This window comes from Galleria mellonella, unplaced genomic scaffold, assembly GCF_026898425.1.
Source record: "Galleria mellonella isolate WM207_F2 unplaced genomic scaffold, CSIRO_AGI_GalMel_v1 utg64, whole genome shotgun sequence".
NCBI lineage: Eukaryota > Metazoa > Arthropoda > Insecta > Lepidoptera > Pyralidae > Galleria > Galleria mellonella.
In genome coordinates, this window is record NW_026442133.1 from 5053802 (window position 1) to 5074646 (window position 20845).

Consider the following 20845-nt stretch of genomic DNA (forward strand, 5'->3'; position numbering starts at 1 on the left):
TATGATATTAATGCCAACTTGATACCTCTAAGCGTTCCTAAGAAAAATGAACGTTTTCTTGTAAATTAATGAAAATGAAAAAATAATTCCGGCAGCGCAATTGTCTGGGGGGAAGGGATTGTTAATAAAGAGATTACCTGCTCCATTGTTAGCTACATACACTTATCAGGAAAGAGGAACGACTTGCCTTAACAATAGTATTCATGAGGGTACTATGGGCATCACAGTGTATTCTATGATGTTAATATAGTTTAGATGGGCTATTAAGTATTTTGCTATTCTATGTTTGATAAAAAAAATTAAATGTTTGTATGTCAACAAGTAGGTTTTTTTTCTCCTCTCCCCAAAGGTCGTCTGGAAGAGATTGCTTTAACGATAAGATAGCCTTTTGAATTTCATGTGTAATGTATATACATATTTTTGTGTTATTCTTTAACTGGTGCAATAAAAAGTAAATAAATAAATATTTTTTTTATAAAAGCTTTTTAATTACCTACTTAAATTTATTTTAATGGATGATAGTGGAATGGTAATCCCGTCTGCGCTATCGGTATATACTAGCGGAGCACCAGTGAGGGATGACAGATGAGCATAAAAGCAGGTCTGTTAGCCCATCGTGATCCATCCAACAAGTATTAATCACAATGGTTTCCAGAGGGAACCGCGTGTAGGTCGACCTGACAGGGCTTGCTAGCAATGGGGCCATTAATCCTCAATACTAATCCCTTCTCCCCCTACTTAAATTTGCATATTATGGGTTGTGCTGTTTACTTAAACGTATAATATATAATATATAGAACTACTTTGAGTACTGTTATGTAAAAAGGGCAAAAATTTATAAATTTAATTACAGTAAGATGTTCCAATTTCAACATATCTTTTACTATAAAAGATATTACACCTTATACCTATCGTATATAATTGGAGAATAAATAAAAATCCTTATTTTAAATTGTCACAAGTACAATTTGTACAAATTGTACTCGTGACATAGTGTAGCGCGAGTACTAAAAGTAATCATAAGATATGTAATACTTATTGCATACTTTTACTATTGAAACAATTTTTCTACCTTTATATTATTATATGTAAGAAGAAAACAGAATTTATATTTTTTGTTTTCAATTTAGATAACATTTTAAGTTTATTATCGACAATCGTACAAAAACAACGTTAAACGAAACGTAATGAATTTTTGACAAATCGCCTGACCTTGAGCGCCCTGCGCAACATTCTGTTTAACTGTGAAGCCAGCCGAGCAAGATTATTGTTCTGTCCAGGCAAATCTCGATTTATCTCCCATATGTACGTAGTTTTTTTTAGATAAATAGTAGTGTAGAACAAACTCAGAATCGTGGGGCGTAAAGATGCCTCTGTTTGGTAAAAAAGATTTTGGTAGAAAATCCAAAAAAGATGCTCGAGATTCAGAGAAGCAACCGTCAATTGAGGACAAATATACCGTGAAGGATCTATTGGGTACAGGAGCTTTTTCGGAAGTGCGTTTGATAGAGAGTAAAGAGAATGGTCAACTCTTCGCATGCAAAATTATCGATAAGAAGGCTCTTAAAGGCAAAGAAGATTCCCTAGAGAATGAAATAAGAGTATTAAAACGGTTTAGCGAACAAGCGAAAGGTGAGGGTGGAGAGAAAAAAATGTTCTCCCATCCTAATATCGTCCAGTTGCTAGAAACATATGAGGACAAAAATAAGGTGTATCTTGTAATGGAACTAGTGACTGGAGGTGAATTGTTCGATCGCATTGTAGAGAAAGGTTCTTATACCGAAAAAGATGCTTCAAATCTTATAAGACAGGTGCTGGAAGCAGTAGATTACATGCACTCACAAGGAGTAGTACACAGAGACTTGAAGCCTGAAAATCTTCTGTATTACAGTGCAGATGAGGATAGTAAAATTATGATCAGTGATTTTGGTTTATCTAAGATAGAAGATTCGGGAATTATGGCTACTGCTTGTGGCACACCTGGTTATGTTGCTCCTGAAGTACTGGCACAGAAGCCATATGGCAAAGCTGTAGATGTGTGGAGTATAGGTGTTATATCTTACATTTTGCTTTGTGGATATCCTCCATTTTATGATGAAAATGATGCCAATTTATTTGCCCAAATATTGAAGGGTGACTTTGAATTTGATTCACCATACTGGGATGATATTAGTGACTCTGCCAAAGATTTCATAAAGCATTTGATGTGTGTAGATGTGGAAAAGAGGTATACTTGCAAGTAAGTGTTATTTATATTTGTCATTATACAAATTCATATGTGATGTAGCTTCTACTTTTAAGATACAGGTGAAAGTATCATATGTTTCAACTTAAAAATGTCTTTTTTTATCTTACTAGTCACATATGAATTGTTATTTGTGGGTAGATTAAGAAAAGGTTCTTATGCAAATTTATTGTAGGCCATTTTGATTTTGATATTTTATATGAGTGGTAATAGAAAGGGTATACCTTCAACTTTGTAAAGACAGAAGTTCATCCCTTAAATGTATGGAATTTTGAATATTTACTGTATAAAATATTCTTATCTTGTGAGAATTAACATAAAGTTAAAAGAACTTTGTGTTAATTCTCACTTCATTTTTAATTTTCTAATATTTTTTACCATTAAACTTAAAAATGATTACTGGTATTTTAATAAAATTCAAATTGTTAACATTTTAGTTCTCTATAAAAACACTTTAAATTATCATTGTGATGTGTAAAATTGTTCTATTATTTGAATTTTAATAGTAATTACAAATTTTGTAATATTTTTATTCAATTGGCAGTGGCAAACAAGCCGATCACCTATCTTATAGAGTGATCATCACATAATGTATAGTATATCCATAGTACCTCTCAGAACTTATATTAGAGGTCATGCATGCATACCCTTTAGAATGAAAAATGCTAAAACATACACAAACATATACATATATCATTGCTTTATCAAGTAGATATGACAACACCTACAGTGGGAGTTAATACTAAAAAAATATTATACTAGCGTTATTTTGCTACTTTTTACATGTTTTATTTATTTATAGCCTTTTTGCAAAGTTATTCTTTTTTCTTCCTACCCTTAACACAATTATTGTATGGGGTTGGCATATATTTTTTATCCATATTGCAAAAAGATTTGGCTTAGTTTTATGACTGGCTGCTTGTCTGATGTCAACCCTCTTTGGGAATGCATTTGTTGGTGGTATCCACCACCTATGGTGTAGAGGAAAGGATTGAGGAAAAAAGGAAGGGAATATTGGAAATGTGTAAAGGAAATTGATAAATAAGAGAAATAAGGGTCTTATCTGGGAAAGAAAAGGGGGGACACTGCATTTGCAGAAAGGACTGGAACACTGCAGTGGCTCTTGAGGCCTGGGGTCACATACCTATATGCTCTTATTTGAATGAAGGCATCAGAGATTTATAGAGAAGAATACCCCTGACCCCTTTTACAAAGTTATTAAATGTTTATAATAATTATATAGAGATACATAATAAATGTGTATCACTGTGTCCAGTCACTGATATGCGTCAATAGCTTTTTCCATTAATCTTGAGTTAATTTGTCCTGTAATTACCTTAATATTATTAGACCATATCTTTCTTAGACATTATTTGCCACTTTTAATATCTTCATGGGATTGCCCAAGTACATAGTAGTATAGCTTTTCAAATATTCTATATTTCCTCCATCTATTTTTATGGTGGATATTATACACGTAACTAAATGTATGTAGGAAATAGGAAAAGATTATAGCTAGATTAATAGATAATGGAGTTTCTCATAAGCATATTTGTGATCATTAAGAACATATTTATTACATAGATCACTAGGAAAGTTTTGAGATTCAATAATTAAACTTAAAATTTTTTCAAAATAATTTCTATCGGCTGCAATACACTTCTCTATATGACGAAACCAGTCATCAAAAGTCTTCTTTCACATTTCTTTTTTTTTATACAACTTAGAATGGCAAACAAGCTGACGGTCCACCTGATGGAAAGTGGATATAGACTATAGACTACGCCTATAGACATGAGCAGTACCATGGACATAACAGAGTATACTGTTTTACCCATGATTCCACCCATGTGTTGCCATTCCTGAGGACTTAGATGTTATTTCATTGTAACCTGTAAATTCATGCCATATCCAACCCTTCAAACCAAAACACAGCCATGCAAACACAACTGCTTCACGGTAGAAACACGATTGGGACAGAGGTACCCAAGAGACTTCCTCATACGCCAAATCTCATGCTCGAATTGACTGATCATCATTGGAATACCAGTGACCTTTCAGTTTATCCCTGATCATTGGGAAGAGTCTAAAATCGCAGGGTCCGAGGTCAGGACTGTAGGGAGGGTGCTCTAGTAGAATTAATCCAGATTGACTTAGAAAATCTTGAGTTAATTGAGCGCTATGTGCAGGTGATCATGATGAAGTCGCCAAGTGTCAATGCGTGAGTTTAGTCGAACTTTTTTTAGAGATTCAATCGGTTGAGGCAAACAAATCTCTGTGTAGTATTTTGTGGTAACAGTTTTCTGTTAATCAAGCATTATTCATCAGAAAAGTTAGAATCTCCTCTTTGGAACGGTTTGTACTACCGATACATTAAGCTACGGTATGGTGCTTTCTCATTAAACACAAATTTTAATTCATTGACACATTTATCAGCACTCAAACTTCGCTTGAAATTATAGAATATAATTGCTTGAAAATCGCGACGCGTTAACTTTGATATCTTGTCACAATTAAAAATTCACAAAAAAATATTGGAGGTAGGTTGATTTTTTGCTTGCGTCTCATATAGTAATGGGGTACCATTACTATATGAGACGTGTTATCATTGGCAATAGTTTGACGTTTAAGCATTAGTTAGTTTAACGATATCTCAAAACTATCCTAGTGACCCACGTATAGTGTTCCAGTTTTCAAAATTAAGTTTTAAATTATGATAAAAACATTATGTTGTAAATTTTGTGTTCATTTTGATGAAGCGGTATTAGTTTATAATAACATTTTTGTAGTTCTTTGTACCAGTTGTATAGTTTAATATTGCTTTTACAGGCAAGCTTTGGGACATCCCTGGATTTCAGGAAACGCTGCCAGCAACAAGAATATCCATGGAACAGTATCTGAACAGCTCAAGAAAAATTTTGCTAAATCACGTTGGAAACAGGCATACCATGCTACAACAGTCATCCGTCAAATGCAGAAGATGGCATTAAATAGCAGCAGCTCAAGTCGCAATGCCAATGCTCAGACTAAACAATAGCTGTTTCACTCTGATTACCGTCGCCATCCACCATTATTATGCCTGCTTAATAAGGTACTTAATATTATTGTATTTCACACTTAAATTATGACCAAAACTGGTTTGCACCAGTTTGTTATTGACACAATATTTGTGACACCTACTATATTGATAGTTGGTGTCATAGTAATTGAAATTCATTGGTTAAACAGTCACTAGCAGACAGAGATTTGTGTCATCTCTGAATATATTGCTGCATATATTATATATAATTCATGCTTAATATATTTATTCAGAAACATTGCCTATAAGTATACATTGAATAAGCATGTGTAAATTCAAAATCAACGAAATGTTATAAGACAGTATGTCTAGTCATTTAATATCATTTCAACTTCTAAGTATAAAATAAATTTTAAAAATATCATTGAATTCTATGATAATACTAGATGTATTACATATAGGAATGCGTTTCTGACAAAATATTATTTAAAAATATCCTTTCTATCACTATTTTGAATCTCATACTTGACATCTGGATAAATATTATTTTTATTAATGAATTTACAGTAAAATATTTATATATTATCTTTCTTCATTTCTAATACAGATGAAAGATTATTATCAGTAAGTTTAATAAGATTTACATGTGATGTCTTAAAGGTCACCATATATGAGATGTATTTTTTTAATATATTTTATATATGTGGGCATAATATAGTTTATTATCTATTAGTATTTATTTATTTTTCTCAGTCTTTTATATAATAACAGAACTCAACAGAATATCTTGGTGTTAGTGTTGCTGTAAGTCTTAAAATAACTTCGCCATCTAAGTATCCTTGTGTGAAGCTCCTTTACACTTTTATATGGTTTTATTAACCATAGGTGACATGACTCGTTTCCATATTAACATGTAACTTGAACCCATGGTTCTAGACTGATTTTTGTCTATCATCTGTAATAGGATTTATCTAACACTGTGTTATATTTTCTTCATCTGTCTTGTTATAGAACTGACTAAAACCTTTATATCTAATCACTTTTGAATTATGAAATATATACTTAGTTAGGTTAAAGAAATCTTCTCTTTTAAAGATAACTGACTAATTCTTAGGTATGGTGATAATCATTATAATAATAATGTTAATGTTAAGATCTGTTGACAAATTTCATTAGAGATAAATTGATGAGGTGATGATTATTAAAAAATCATGGTTAGTTATGTTTAAAATATAATAATCAATAACAAATATAAATATGCATTAAAATGTTAACTCATTACTACAGTAGATTGAACTTTTAACCAAATATCTAATGTGATTCTGGTCGTCAAATAATTTATATAATCTAATCACATATATAGCATTCTATTTAAACCTTCACATACCATGGTAGTTGTTTTAATGTTGATTGATGACTAAGCATATAAAATTATATTCCTAGTGTAAGTTTAATGATTCTAAATCCTTCCTATCTGGTTATATACAAAATACCAAATTATACATAGATGAAATATTAGAGATAATTTGTATAAATGCACTGTTAGATTCATCATAATAATCTGTAGTATCTGCAACTAAAACTAACAATATATAAAGCGCATCTTATAGTTTTCCGTTATCATTCATTACACTGGCCTAATGATTGATGAAATTGTATCCACATGCCAGAAATGCTAGAAGTGAATATAAATTGCAGGTTTATTAGTCACAAAGGTAAGATAAGAGGTACTTGGTACTTTATGATGATACTATCTACCTGCAAGACTGATATATTGTGACAGTTGTGAAAGTTTTAATATGTTAAAAAACTAGTCTCTCTTCTCAGGAATAGATGAATCTCATATCATCAGGCTTTTTTAAGAGTTACAATTTTAACAATTTTTACTATGTAATAAATATGATAGTAATGCTATTCTTTATAAAATCTATATTTCATATTAATGAAAAATAATATATAATCATATCAAAAATCGACATTCCTTTTATAAAATATTGGCGTAGTTTTGTAGCAAATTTTAATTTTTATTAAACATTCCTAATTTCAGTATTGTTTACAAAATTTTTGTAATTTCTATTTCAAGATTTCATTATTATATTCATGTGAGTAATCAGTCATTTATTTTTAACATTTCTATGCCATCTTTAACTATACTTTTATGACATCTAGAATTTAAAATTATAATTCTGTATATCTTGTGCCATATTACAGCACACTCAGCTCTATACCACACATTTTTTAATGAATACCTGTAGGTTTTAACCATACATTTACGAAACAAAACCGAAAATTAATCGGTACAATCGGGGACAATAGAATTCATAAATCAAATTATGTTCTCTAATAATATGGCTTTTGTTGTCAGACATTCCAATGTGCTTTTATTTTTCGTACAAATTTTGTAAAAATATAATATTCGTGATAATGAAAAGACAAAATTGAACATTTTTCATATACTTCCAGATTATAATTTATAAATAAATATATTGAAAAAATATACTGTATATTTTGTACAGGAATGTCTGTTTTTTTTTTTAATATATGGTTTTAACTTTGGTGTTTTAGTTTAGTTTAATAAAAATAAGCATTGTAATAGGAAAAATTGGAAACTCCAGAAAATTTCTAATCTGAGAAAATTTTCTTTCTAATAGAGATTTTCTGGAGCTTTATTTTGCTAAAATCAAATTGCTTATTTGCTCTTATCGTGTGTATTGTTAGTAATTTTCTTTTGTTTTTTTTTTTATATTTTGGACATAAATAATTTAATTTTCGACAAAAAATATTCCGTTATTGTCAATTTAAGTACCTTTTTTATATTTCAATTATAATATCTGTACACTCGGAATTGTCAAAATTATGTTGGCAGAATTGAAAAAATCCGCTTGCTTTCCTCTCTTTTTTTCATGGGCAAATTCGTTATGGTCGATTATACATATTTTTAAATACACAATCTGAATTTAACACAAGTGACTTAAATGACAGAACATTTATTAAACAGCTCTACTAATCACTGGATTGAGCTGCTGACCCGAAGGTTCTATCTACCGATAGTATCTCATTATTATCCTCGGATAATACGTGAAGCAATTGAAATTAGGAAAAATCCGAAAAAAATCAATAAGGAAGATAGATATAGACTTTCAACAGCATGGAATCCAGTGATAAGTACACAAAAAACACACGATAATTTGTTTAAACGCAGTGTAGATACCGTGAGTGCGGTGTGTAGGGTGGCTCTAGATAATAACGGTAACAAAGTGAGGGTACCCGAAGAGACTGCGCGAGTTGCCAGGCGAAGACGCCGTTCACTTTAGCCCTGTCGTGATCATGACGTGGTGCAATCCACGTCGGAACATCGGTAATAAAGAAGCAGGTACTATTTACCTGTAAAAGCTAGTTAGTGCTGTAAAGCTAGTTGTAGTGCCGAGGTTGCGCGTACGTATTTGCATTATAGCGCAACTCTGATGGGTATGGCCTCTTGTGTGGATTTTTCATTTAAACACGCTTGTGCTCCTTCTTATCTACCTCCCTGGCATCAGTGCCAATTCTGGCAGCATACCAACATTTTTGACGTCCGTAGGTATATAGTTATAATAATCGAGTATAAATAAGGGTTGTATTCTATTAATAGGTTTGACAGGCGTGATTTATTTCTCATTATTAGTTTTGATTTATGCATTGTCATTTAGCAATTTAATGTTAAACTATATTTATAATTTAATAAGCGTAACATTCCAATGGTATACTGTTCATGATCATTTTTAAACTTCATAGTTTTATTGGGTATCAATAAGTAAGGTATTACTAATTATACACACACGTTGAATTAGTTGACATATATCATAATAATATATTAAACAGTACTATGTGATTTGGAAAAGATACATATTTGTTGGAATAAAAAATGTATCTGCCGTCCAAGAATTGAAATTAGTGTTTTGTAAAATAATGCCTTCAGTTAATTTTGTACTTATTAAGTACAAATAAATATTTTTTGCTTGTTTATAATGAATTTAAAATTCCTAATATTTCTTCAAACGGGATTGATGTACAATATTCAAAATAAATATGGCAACTCTGTTGCACATATTAATACAAGTAAGTCTTCCTTTGTCTTATTTGATGTTTGCTATGACCCCAAACTGTTCCATAATTTATTGTTGCCACTAACTATAATAATGCACGTAAATTTTTAATTAACTATTATTCTTGTTCTTGAATGTTTTATTATAAATCCTAAAATATATTATTAAATTAACGTTGATGGCGCTACTGGTTAATCATTTTAAACAATTTATCTCTTTAGATAATCCTAAATTATTTATTTATATTTACAATTCCAATATTGATTGAAAAATTTATTTATTACTGTGACTACTACACATATATCAACAATATGAAAAATAAAATTTCCTTTAAATATAAAAAATAATATATAAATATACACATGAATGTAAAAATAAGGCTTTCAAGTTGCATACTTGTATTAAATAGTGCTTGATTGTTATAAAGCAGTGCATTGCTTGAATTTTAAATAATTTAAGTGTAGTAATATTCACTAAATAATCTTCTAAATGCGCCTTAATAATCTGTGTAACTTAATAGTTTTTGTGTGGTCCTTGTAATGTTACTTTAGTTATAAGATCACTCTGTTATATTGACAACTAGTTTCTAATATTGTATAACTTAGAAATTCTTGTATTTGTGCTTCGTTAAGTCTTAAGTGCCATTCTTTTAATTAATTATAAATTAATGTTTCTTTTTTTTTTAATCGTATGTAAACTACATACAGTAGAGGTTTTTTGTCGATGCCTTTGTATAAGTAGTGCTCCGAGAGAGTAGGGTTGAGTTGTAGTCTAAATTAAATGGCAAATTAGCGGTTAAATTACGCACAATTTTTTATAATATTAATGTAATAGCGCCACTAATTTAAATATAAGTTTCTTTCTGCTCTTTATTATTTTGTTGGAACGATTTCGGTTTTTGCACAAACATATCTTTCGAAAATGTATAAAATAGTTTTAAATATATTATATAGACATGTTATTGTGGATCTTGCCGTATTTTTCCTGTTAAGCGTAATATTACTTTAAATAATATTAAAGTTGCTCTCTCTTTTCTTGTTGACGCTAAGACCTAACGAGAGAAGTTATTAAAATACATATACTCGTAAATGTTCAAGCTAATGAATATATATGGTGAAGCAGGAACTTGGAGAAATAATGAATAATCATTTCATACTTACAATTGTGTTGAAGATGCATTACCACCAAATATAAAACTTGTATTATATATACAAGTATAAAAAATGTTTTTTTTCCTTTGTGTAAATGTCACGATAAACTGTTTCCATTAAAATATATGTCATATACATATTTTTGCGATATGTATGTATATATTGGTGGAAACGGAGGGTATTCCAATTATAATAATATTAAAATTACTTCTTTCGTTGGTCAGTCTAGTTCAGTTTGTTCACTGTGCCAAATTCATATTACAAGCAGTGATGAATGTTTGTATAATTGATATATTTTTAAATTATGACATTTACCACAACAATGAAATAACAGTGCTAAGTAAGATGTTCAAGTTCCTTGTAACTTAAATCTACACTTATTTTCTTTCAGTAATGTATGTCATATATTTAATATACATAAGCATAACATAAAACATATTTGCTATTTTTCGAATGTTATTAAGTCTATGTTTAAAATAGCATACACATTTTATTTTTTAATTAAGCACAATAGTGTGTAAGAGTATATAAATTCGACAAGTTTTAAATTTTATCAAATAATTAATATCAAAAATAATTTTTGTTTGCTAAAAAGTCATTTGGACGTGTTTGTGAAGTTACTTTTGCATTTGGACATTCTTACTTGACAAAATTCTTTTGTGAAAAATGCGTGACTGGTGATCAAGATCTGTTTACTGTTGAATTACTAATCTTGTGATTTAGATTTTATACTTCTTGTTCAAAACAATTAAAATTTATTAGTAGATTATTAGATGTTAGCTATATTTTCAATGTCATTGTAAATAAAATGCCAACTTGTTGAAATTTAATTTGTTTCATTCATGTGTTCAGTAATCCACAACATAAGAGAAACCATAAATATAAAATTATACATTTAGCTTATTTATAACAGTTTATATATATATTTTAATATACACCACATTATGTTTGGAATGTTCATTGGATTTCTTCACCCAAGAGGGACAGTTGTTTTAGAAACTGTGATGCATTTGGCAGTGTTGTGGCGCCATATATAATTTTTCTCGGCGCACCGTTTGTGGCTTGTTGCTGCAAAAAAAGTAAAAATATAAATATTGATGTTTTTAACTGAGATGATATTTTATTACTGAGATTAGTATTGAGCCAAATTGAATACTAGCATTTTACTATACATTGTAAAATTTAATTATTCGCGTCTGAGCGGATTTGTGTACACATCAGTGCGCGACGTACGATTATGAAAAAATGAGGATTTCACGCTCAGGTTATGAACGTATTTGGACATACTGAAAAGAAAATTAATAAGGAGACTGACGCAGATTGTTATAATGGTAATTTGTGATTTACTCAGTTTGTCATAGTGGTAACTCGAGATATGTACCGTTTACAATAACTATAGTTTGTTTTTTTTTTTAATGGGTGATAATGGCCACCCCACCCGCGCTATCGGTATACACCGGCGGGGCACCAGTGAAGGATGATAGGTGAGGATGAAGCAGTCAGTTAGCCGTTAGTTAGTTTCACTATAGTTTGTTATGTACGTTTCCGGAACAGGCGTGTATGTATGAGTTATGAAAGTGCAGGAATTAAGAGATGTATGTAAGGATAGAGGTCTTTGGTATTCGGTTCTCTTTGTTTACGTGTAAGTAGTTTGTCCTAATAAACAGGAAGATAAAGAATTCGCGGAATCATGAGTCATGACTATTTTAGACGTGACTTTTCACGAGGAAGTACGGATATTATATGCAGTGAATAATGGAATACTGCTTATATCAAGAGTTCATCATTTGACGTTAACGTCGGCAGATAATTAAAAACGTTATGATTGCATACTTTTGCGTTTTTATTATTCATATTATGCCAGGATGTGTGGGGATACAATATTAAAGCATTATATAGCTGGTATGTTTCTGTTATAGTCACAGAGTTTACCTTCGCGAAATCTAAAAGATTGTGGTACTCAATGTAGTTTCCGCCGCCGACTACGAAGACGACGGCATCCGTAGGTGGCGGGTGCTTCGCGGCGCGACTTCGTGCGGCGGCATCGGTGCGGGCGGCGCGCGGGTCCAACCACCCAAGCTCAGAGTCACCGCTGCTTAGAGCAGCCTCTACAGCGCGGCTTACTGGCAGTTTCTGGATGTTCATATATTTTTTGGTATAATTTATTGCATTCATTTAGTGTCGGAATAAGGTTACAATTATGTTACTATTCTTTCTCAGCTACGAGATGTCTCTTACGCAACTAAGGGAATAAAGTGAAATATCATATTTAGTTTTTGTCGTCTGTATACCTGTGCCAGATTGTGTGATTTGTTTTGTCGCAAATATTTATAATATATTTGTGAGTTATATTACATTTTTATTACATATTTAGTACTGGAAAGTTCTTATCCAAATTGTCTTTTAAAAATAATCGCTCGCTCATAGTGTTTGAAAGAGAATGATTAGTGAAACTTACATGTTTCTTGACAACTAAATTCTTGACTCCTTCCATCACAAATGAAGATCCTTGAGAAACTAGTTTTGAGAACATGGACACTGTTTTCGTTCCGCCACCTTCATATTGACTTGACATTTTAGTGAAGCCTCTGTGAATCAAATAATGTTGAAATTACATGGATAAATCTATTAGCAGAATTTAATTTTGGAAGTACCTACTATTAAAAATCTAAGGCAATATAAATATTTAGTGAAAAACTAGGAACATACTGTTTGTCTATAAACACAATCGATCAAATTCTATTAGCATGAAAGATGGCATTAGTAGAAAAAATCCATATGATTGAGCCCATAATTTCGTTCTGTAGTAGTTGAAATTAATTATTACGTAGTATGAAGTCATCTAGAATGTAATAAATGTATGGTCAGGCTGTATTACGAAATTTGCTAGATCAATTCCCATGAAATACACTAGTTTTTAAGTTGAGCTTAGTTATACAATTCTATTATAATCTATTCAACCATTTATCACAAGGGAATAAAAAAATAACATCAGTTCTAAATGATAATTTAATCTGTAGTAAAATATTTTGCTTTATTTATTTTTCATTTCTTACAATTTTATGAACTACTAGTTTTTGCCCATTTGTGTAGTAGTTTTTGCGTGCTGTCGGAATAAACATAAAGACAGAGATGACATTTCTAAAAATGATTGTTTTAGTAATTATTGGTCTTATAAGTATTAGTAATACCCCTTATATTTTTTTTTAAATATCTCCCTCTTAGACACTATCCAGTTATAATTTTATTACATTAAAAAGGCTAAAAGATATTTTAGTATAACTTACTTTAGACGACGCATAAATGTCATGGCTTTTATATCGCAATTCGCAGTCGACAATGCAGCTTCGAACTTTTTATATTCTTCGTCAGGAATTTGAGATGTGCACAAGTAGTAAATAATGAATAATCGCATTTTATCTTCAGGGGTACCGGCACTCGGGTCTGCTATAAGGTCCATCACAGCTTTGCTTTCTACACTGCTGCTTTTACTCATAATTTTTTCTTCCAATTCGAAAAAGGAATCCAATCGTCTGGATTTTATAGCATTTAGGATAGCTGAAATATATTGCAGATACTATTGTTATATAATATATATACATATTTAGTTATGTATATTATTAAAGTGTAAAACATCCAATGCAGTGTGATACAGGAAAAATAAATTCAAAATAATAATAATAACATGATCTCATTTGCAATCTTTGACACAAGACAATCTTTAATAAAACCATGTCCTGAATTAACCAGTTTGCACATTTAATTAGTGTAATCAATTATTGAAAAGGTAAAATTAATGTATACATTTTTTATTTTAAATTTAAGATTTTTTTGACAACCCTGGTAAGTTTTAATGAACGATTCTGTGTTATTATACACAGCGATAAGCAAATAATTACCTGTAGCAATAGTAGTGTGCATGTCAATAAGTCGTTTTTTCTCCATAAGTTGTGGCAGAGAATTCACTGCGCTCGTCAGCCTTTGTGTGTTGTCGCTGACCAAACTAAGTGCCAAGTCACTGTCGGCGTCCAAACCCATTGAACTTTTTAATTTCTTTACCTCTGCCTCTGAACTCCTAAAATTATGTGTAACATTCAAATATATAAAGTAATTAAAGTAAAACTTTTAAAAGTATAGCTAATATAATAATGCTAAATTCTTAATGATGTAACAGTGTGAAAGCAAAGATGAAGAGAGCTGAAACTCTGTAACAGTATTCATGAGGGGGGAAAAGGATTGTTAGCAATGGAGTTTGACAGTCCCATTTCTAGCAGTATGCCCTATTAGGTTGACCTCCATGTGGTTCCCCTTGGAAACCATCGAGAACAATTCTTGTTGAATTCGTCATGATGGGCTAACTGACCTGCTTCATCCTTACCTATGATCCTTCACTGCATTAAATTTTTTTATTTAAATCTTGAAGTCATATTATGAATTTAGTGTTAATGGTACACAGTTTTTTATTTAGTATTTATATTCTGTAGTTTTATCCTTAAACTTACCTTTTTTAAATTATTATTTTTGTGAATGAGTTGGAAATTGACTTAAATTTGGATTTACTTGCCTATATTTGTCTAAATCTTCCTGTATAGCTTCAGCAACGGTAGGAAAGGGACTACCTTTGTGTTCTTGCCATAGAGGGTCTTTAGAGTCCAAGTCACACAATCTGGTTTTAGTTTTTTGACCTGGAACTGCTGTAGCTGTATTTTCCGGCACTACTGCTCTAAAAAAGTAAGTTAATTAAATTTTATTTATTGTCTTGGTAAGACTATGATTTCTTAGGATTATTACAAAATGAATTCTAAAAAAATAACTGTATAAAAATGGTACATCACTATTATATACTAACCTATTTAATGATAAATCCAGAACATCATGAGCAAGTGCCTGATATGTCCAAGTATGATGTAATGGTGTTGCCATATCAATGTTTCTGTCTAACAATATGAGCATTGGCCTGGTGAAACTAAAAGATCCAGCTTGGCCTGTGTTGCCATGAAAAAGATTGTTTCTGGCATCCCATAAATTTTCTCGTAATTTTTTATCTAATTTCTTTGCAACCATTTCTGCAGCATTTCCTTTATTGCTTCTTATTATAGGAACATTACCTAAATCAAATCAAATTTTATTTACATTGAAAATAAATAGTTTTTTTTACAAAAGTTGTTTGTTTGGGTATCTCTGTCATATTTATGTTTCTGCTGTAAAGCAGTTGCATTTGTATGGCTGTGTTTCAGTTTGAAGGATGGGATATGCATTGAAATTACAGGGTACAGAGGCATAATACCTTAGTTCACAGTAACAGCAACACATGAAGGGCATTTTATACAGTATACTCTTTCCTGTTCATGTCTAAAGCAGATGGTTACTACTTTCCAACAGGTAGGCTGTCAGCTTGTTTAGCATTGTATAAATAAGGTGTTTCATTTCTTTCAAATTTAAATAAGATCAAACATTTTTTTGTTTAGTATTATGAAAGACATTCTTTTAAAGATAATTATACTGATATAAATAGTACTAGTTTCTTAAATAATTTAATTTTAATATTATTAACAGAAAATTATGTAATTTTTTCAAGAGTAATAAATATATACTACTATAAATTGTTCTAATTATATTAATTTCTCAAATAATAATAAATAAATGCTTTATTGAAATAATAACTCACCTAGTGTCACAAAGACTGAAAATAGACTTTCAACTATATTATCCATGATAGATTCCATTTCAGTATCTTTTGTATCTCCCTTGTTAATTGCTAAAGAAACAAAAAATTATATTAAAAAAATTGACATCCATCCAAAACTGCAAAATTTATATATAAGTAGCTCAACAACAAAGTGTCTCAATCTCATCCCAAATTTAGCAGAGCTTGTGGTATAGGTTCTAGACAACTGATATTTAGTTTTTATGTAAATGTATACACAAGAATAGATAGATAACAGAAAATAAAACATCCAGATCTATTTTATTATCTTGATCCTGGTATTTTAATAAAATTTGAGCAGAAAAAAAAATAACATCATCATATCAGCCTTTAACTGTCCACTGCTGAATATAAGCTTCCTCCTTGAGGGGTTTTGCAATACTTACCACACTTGGCAGATAGATTGACAACCACAGTTAGGCTTTAGAAATGTTTTAAGAGGGATGCTGCTGCCTACCCCTTACCCTACCTTAGTTGACTCTTACAATACTCTTGGGAAAGAAAGCGGTGGTCTATTCTATGCTAGGACAATACAGCTAATGCCATAAAGAAATTACTACTTACCATAATAAGATAAAGAATCTGACTGCTGGTGTTTCATAATGAATAGATCATCTTCCAAACATATAAAATTCAAATATTGGTCATATACTTTATGTATATTTACTGCAGAGTTAGACTGAATAGCTGATGCTGCTAAATCCTCTAATTTCTGTCTTGAGATAGGCGATATAAAGTTCAAATGATACTGGTCATATGTTCCATTATCTAAATCTTGGCAAATACGACCAAGATTTTCTTCAGAAGGTGCACAGAAGTAAACTGCTGGGACTTCTGGAATTGGGTCACGGTCTGAATGGAGTTGTCTGAAATATATCATGGAAAGTAAAATGTAGTGACAGTAATTTTTATTATTTAATGTGGATATCTCAAAATTATTAAACATTTAAATAATAATATATTCATATTATCATGATATAAACATTATTACATTAACCCCAGATATCTATTTTAATATTTAACCAAGTTATTAAGAAAAAAAATTAACAGTTTATATTTCCAAACTGTATACATCAATGAAAGATAAACAAAGACCTTAACAGCTTTAAATATATTTTTTGTTTTTGGTATCATATTATTTTTTATGACATTAATGTGCTTAATATTTTATATGAATTACTTACACGTGAAGGGTGACGCCTAGTTCTCGAAGATCTTTTACTGATATAAGTGGAGATATTATGTCTTGACCTATTCTGTCGTAAATTAACACTTTCCACACTGGTTCTGTGGCCACATTTTTTGTCAGTGGCTGGTTCAAATTTAGCATTTGCTTCAGAGCATCTATAAATTAAAAAATAAACATGTAAATTATGTATTGAAAGCGTTAATTAAGTGTAACAAAACAATTATTTTAACATAATTTCATTAATAATTTACTCACTGAGTTGACGTTCACGTAAAGTTGTCATTGTATATTAATAAATAATATGCCATCAAATTGGTAATAATTCTTAAATATAAATTAAATTGTTCAATTTTACAAATATGAATCGATTTGAAAGCTGCAGGCACGTAAAACGTCATTAAGATCTGACATTTATTTGACAGCGACACGTCGCCGTTGATTTTCGTTCGAAAATTAGAACCAAAGTCGTAGATTTAGAATAAATAAGTACTTTGGTCAACGCATTTCCATTGCTATTCAGCGTGGAAATGCAGCAAGTATCCTAGGCACCCTACCAGCTGGCAGTGATCTCAAAGAAATTTTTTATCTTTAATTATATATATTTTTAATTTTTTTAATGTTATATTGGATTAAGTAATATTCCCATAATAAGTATTAACATATATAGATAGAGAATTGAGTGCAAAATAGAGACAGTATAATTGACATTTGGCTGACTAAATTATGACATTTTGATTTAATCAATGTTTTGATTAAGCACTGGTTAAAGACTTCCATATTCAAACTTTGAGGTATTTTGGATAGAAAAATGTGGCGTAGTTTTCTGAATGCTACCCAGCTGAATTAGATTCTTCGGTTGACCTCTCGGTCGAAGTTAGACTTCGGACAACTTGTGCCAAGTGTACATACTCGTCGCTATTTTCGAGCGTAATGTTCTCAATTGTAACCTGCATTGGTATGACATTTATGTTAGACATGATTTTAGTCTTATCCATGTTCATCTTAAGACCTACCTGTTGAGAAGCACCATTGAGGCCATATAACGTATTCCGCTATGATTACTTTTTCATCGGCAAATCGAAGGACAGTGATGTATTCACTATTGAGGTTTATACCATTTTTTTCCAGTCCAACCAACTAAAACATCTTCCAATGCAGCTGTGAAGAGTTTCGGCGATATGACGTCACCCTTACACCTTTCTGCGTTGGGATGGCTTTCGTACTCTGGTTCTGTACTTGGATAGACATCGTAGCCTTACTGTACATACACTTCAACACTTCGATGTACCTATAGTCAATCTGGCACCGCTGGAGAGACTGTAGTACCGTTCGTCTCGATCGAATCAAAGGCTTTCTCATAGTCCACAATTGCCAGACATAGTGGCAGATTACAGTCTTCGGTCTTCTGTATAATCTGCCGTATCGTATGTATGTGGTTTATGGTGCTAAAACCGTTTCGGAAGTCAGATATTTCGAATGGCTGGAAGTCGTCGAGTTTGCGCGTAAGACGATTGGTCAGGACGGCACACTTAATGAAAAGTGGTAACCGTTGCCGATAGTTTTTCAATAGGGTATTGTTACCCTTTTTGAAAAATTGGACAACTGGGTTTCAGCTTCACGTCTTGGGCGTAGCATCGTTATGAATGACGAAATAAAATAGCCTCTGGCTTCGCCCAATAAAAAAAGAACAATAATAGTTATTATTAAGCATTTATTTCATATAATAAATACATGAATGTCATTTTACGACTTATTAGTATTATTAGTCTACGAATAACTTTTGAAGAAGTTGTGAAAGCAGTTCATCATCTTTATCATCATCACCTTTGATCTCTATCGTTGTTTATTGGTATTATAGTATATAATCTATAAGTATGTATGTATATTTATATTTGTATATATGTTTTTATGATATATATTTGTAGATGTAAATAATATTTGTTTAATGTATTCATGTATGTATATTTATATAATATAATCATAATGTGCAGTAGTTTTCCATTGTATGTGTTATGATTTGCATGACAATATGTATACGTACGTGTAATTCTTTATCTATAACAATTTTTAATTTTTTTTAACGCATAATAACATTTCTGTTTTGCCAAAGGTTGACTGGGACGGAATGCTATATAGTATTAAGTCCGCGTTTTATACCAGTTTTTTTTTGTAATGTGGTCAATAAAGAATAAATAAATAAAATTTTATATCATCGTCATCATTGTCATCTTAGTCCTTTTATATCAAACTAGCAATCCGCCCCGATTTTGCACGGGTGTAATTCCGTAAAAAGCATTTATATTTTTTACTCAATAAAGCATTTTTTAAATAAAAAAATATACTTAATAATTAAAGTTTCAAATTTAAAAACTATTATTTAATCTAAATCTAATCTAATCTAAATTAGTATTGTATTAATAGATTAAATTATTAATAGACTAGAAAGGGGCTACTCTTTCCTTTCTCGTGGGTGTCATTAGAGGAGACTAAGGGAGCTTATGGTGGAGGGATGGGCAGCAGCGTCTCTCTTAAAATATCTGTAAAAACTTAACTGCGGTTGCCAACCCGCCGGCCAAGCGTGGCAACTACTGGTAAAATTCCCTTTATGAGGAAGGCTTATGTTTAGCAGTGGATTAATGGATAAAATAATAATAATACACCAAAAGTAGGACAGTACATTCAAACCAAGACATTTTTCCTACTTAGAGAATTTTTATACCCATTGTAACTTTTAAACGAAAATCCGATCTGAATACTTTAAAGTGGAATTTACACGTACATAATCATTCTTAATTATCAAACCATTTAAATGGATAAAGATTAATATTATAATACCAATATCACTACTATTCGTTTCCGACTGTACTTGAATTTAATAATTTAAATAGAAACTGTTACTGTGGCTTAACTATAAAAGTTAGGCATATGCCATCGCGGACCTTATTGTGATTAATCATGAGTATTATTAATATATAGAACACTATTTTATATATCCTCAATAGTTTCTGCAGCGCACGCAAATTAATGACTTATATATGTAACATTTTGATGCATTGGATTACATTGTTCTAACTTAGGTAGGGGTCTCCTTTTTTAAGAAATATAGCCTATGTTACTCGGCGTAGCTTTCTAACGGTCAAACAATTATTAAAATCGTTCGAGTAATTTTTTATTTACATATTTAAATAATAATCTTATATATACATATAAATCATTAAGTTTTTATCTAGAGAAATTTTTGAAAATTATTTAATGTCCTATCCTTTTAAAATATTTATATATATATGGTCGAAGGACGTAGTGGTTACTTGCTCTGTAGTTAAAGGAAATAAATGTACCTATAATATTTTGATATCTTTCATAGATTTTAAATAATTGTTAAAGTCCACTGCTCTTAATTCGGTACACATATTTTTTTCAACCTGAGAAGTATGATAGTTTTAATCTCG

At 30.8% G+C, this 20845-nt stretch overlaps 3 protein-coding genes across 3 annotated transcripts in view; 2 read left to right on the forward strand and 1 right to left on the reverse strand.

The window, feature by feature from the left end:
- Positions 1-1208: 1208 nt before the first annotated feature.
- Positions 1209-11325, forward strand: LOC113512379 (calcium/calmodulin-dependent protein kinase type 1). Its single transcript, XM_026896250.3, has 2 exons — positions 1209-2239; positions 5075-11325. The coding sequence occupies exons 1-2, from the start codon at positions 1368-1370 to the stop codon at positions 5280-5282; spliced, it is 1080 nt and encodes a 359-aa protein (XP_026752051.1). The 5' UTR covers positions 1209-1367; the 3' UTR covers positions 5283-11325.
- On the reverse strand, positions 11317-17805 carry LOC113512407 (protein sly1 homolog). The gene is made up of 11 exons (XM_026896289.3): positions 17652-17805; positions 17392-17551; positions 16772-17073; positions 16169-16258; positions 15350-15608; positions 15065-15223; positions 14400-14575; positions 13788-14058; positions 12959-13088; positions 12433-12633; positions 11317-11568 (listed from the first exon to the last, which is right to left on the reverse strand). The coding sequence occupies exons 1-11, from the start codon at positions 17677-17679 to the stop codon at positions 11458-11460; spliced, it is 1887 nt and encodes a 628-aa protein (XP_026752090.2). The 5' UTR covers positions 17680-17805; the 3' UTR covers positions 11317-11457.
- A 356-nt stretch (positions 17806-18161) lies between these two features.
- LOC113512551 (chitin deacetylase 1) overlaps positions 18162-20845 on the forward strand; it is a 39222-nt gene continuing 36538 nt past the window's right edge. Inside the window, exon 1 of the mRNA XM_052900156.1 lies at positions 18162-18351. Within this exon, the coding sequence (XP_052756116.1) occupies positions 18327-18351 (25 nt within the window). The 5' untranslated portion in view covers positions 18162-18326. The remainder of the gene's footprint in view (positions 18352-20845) is intronic.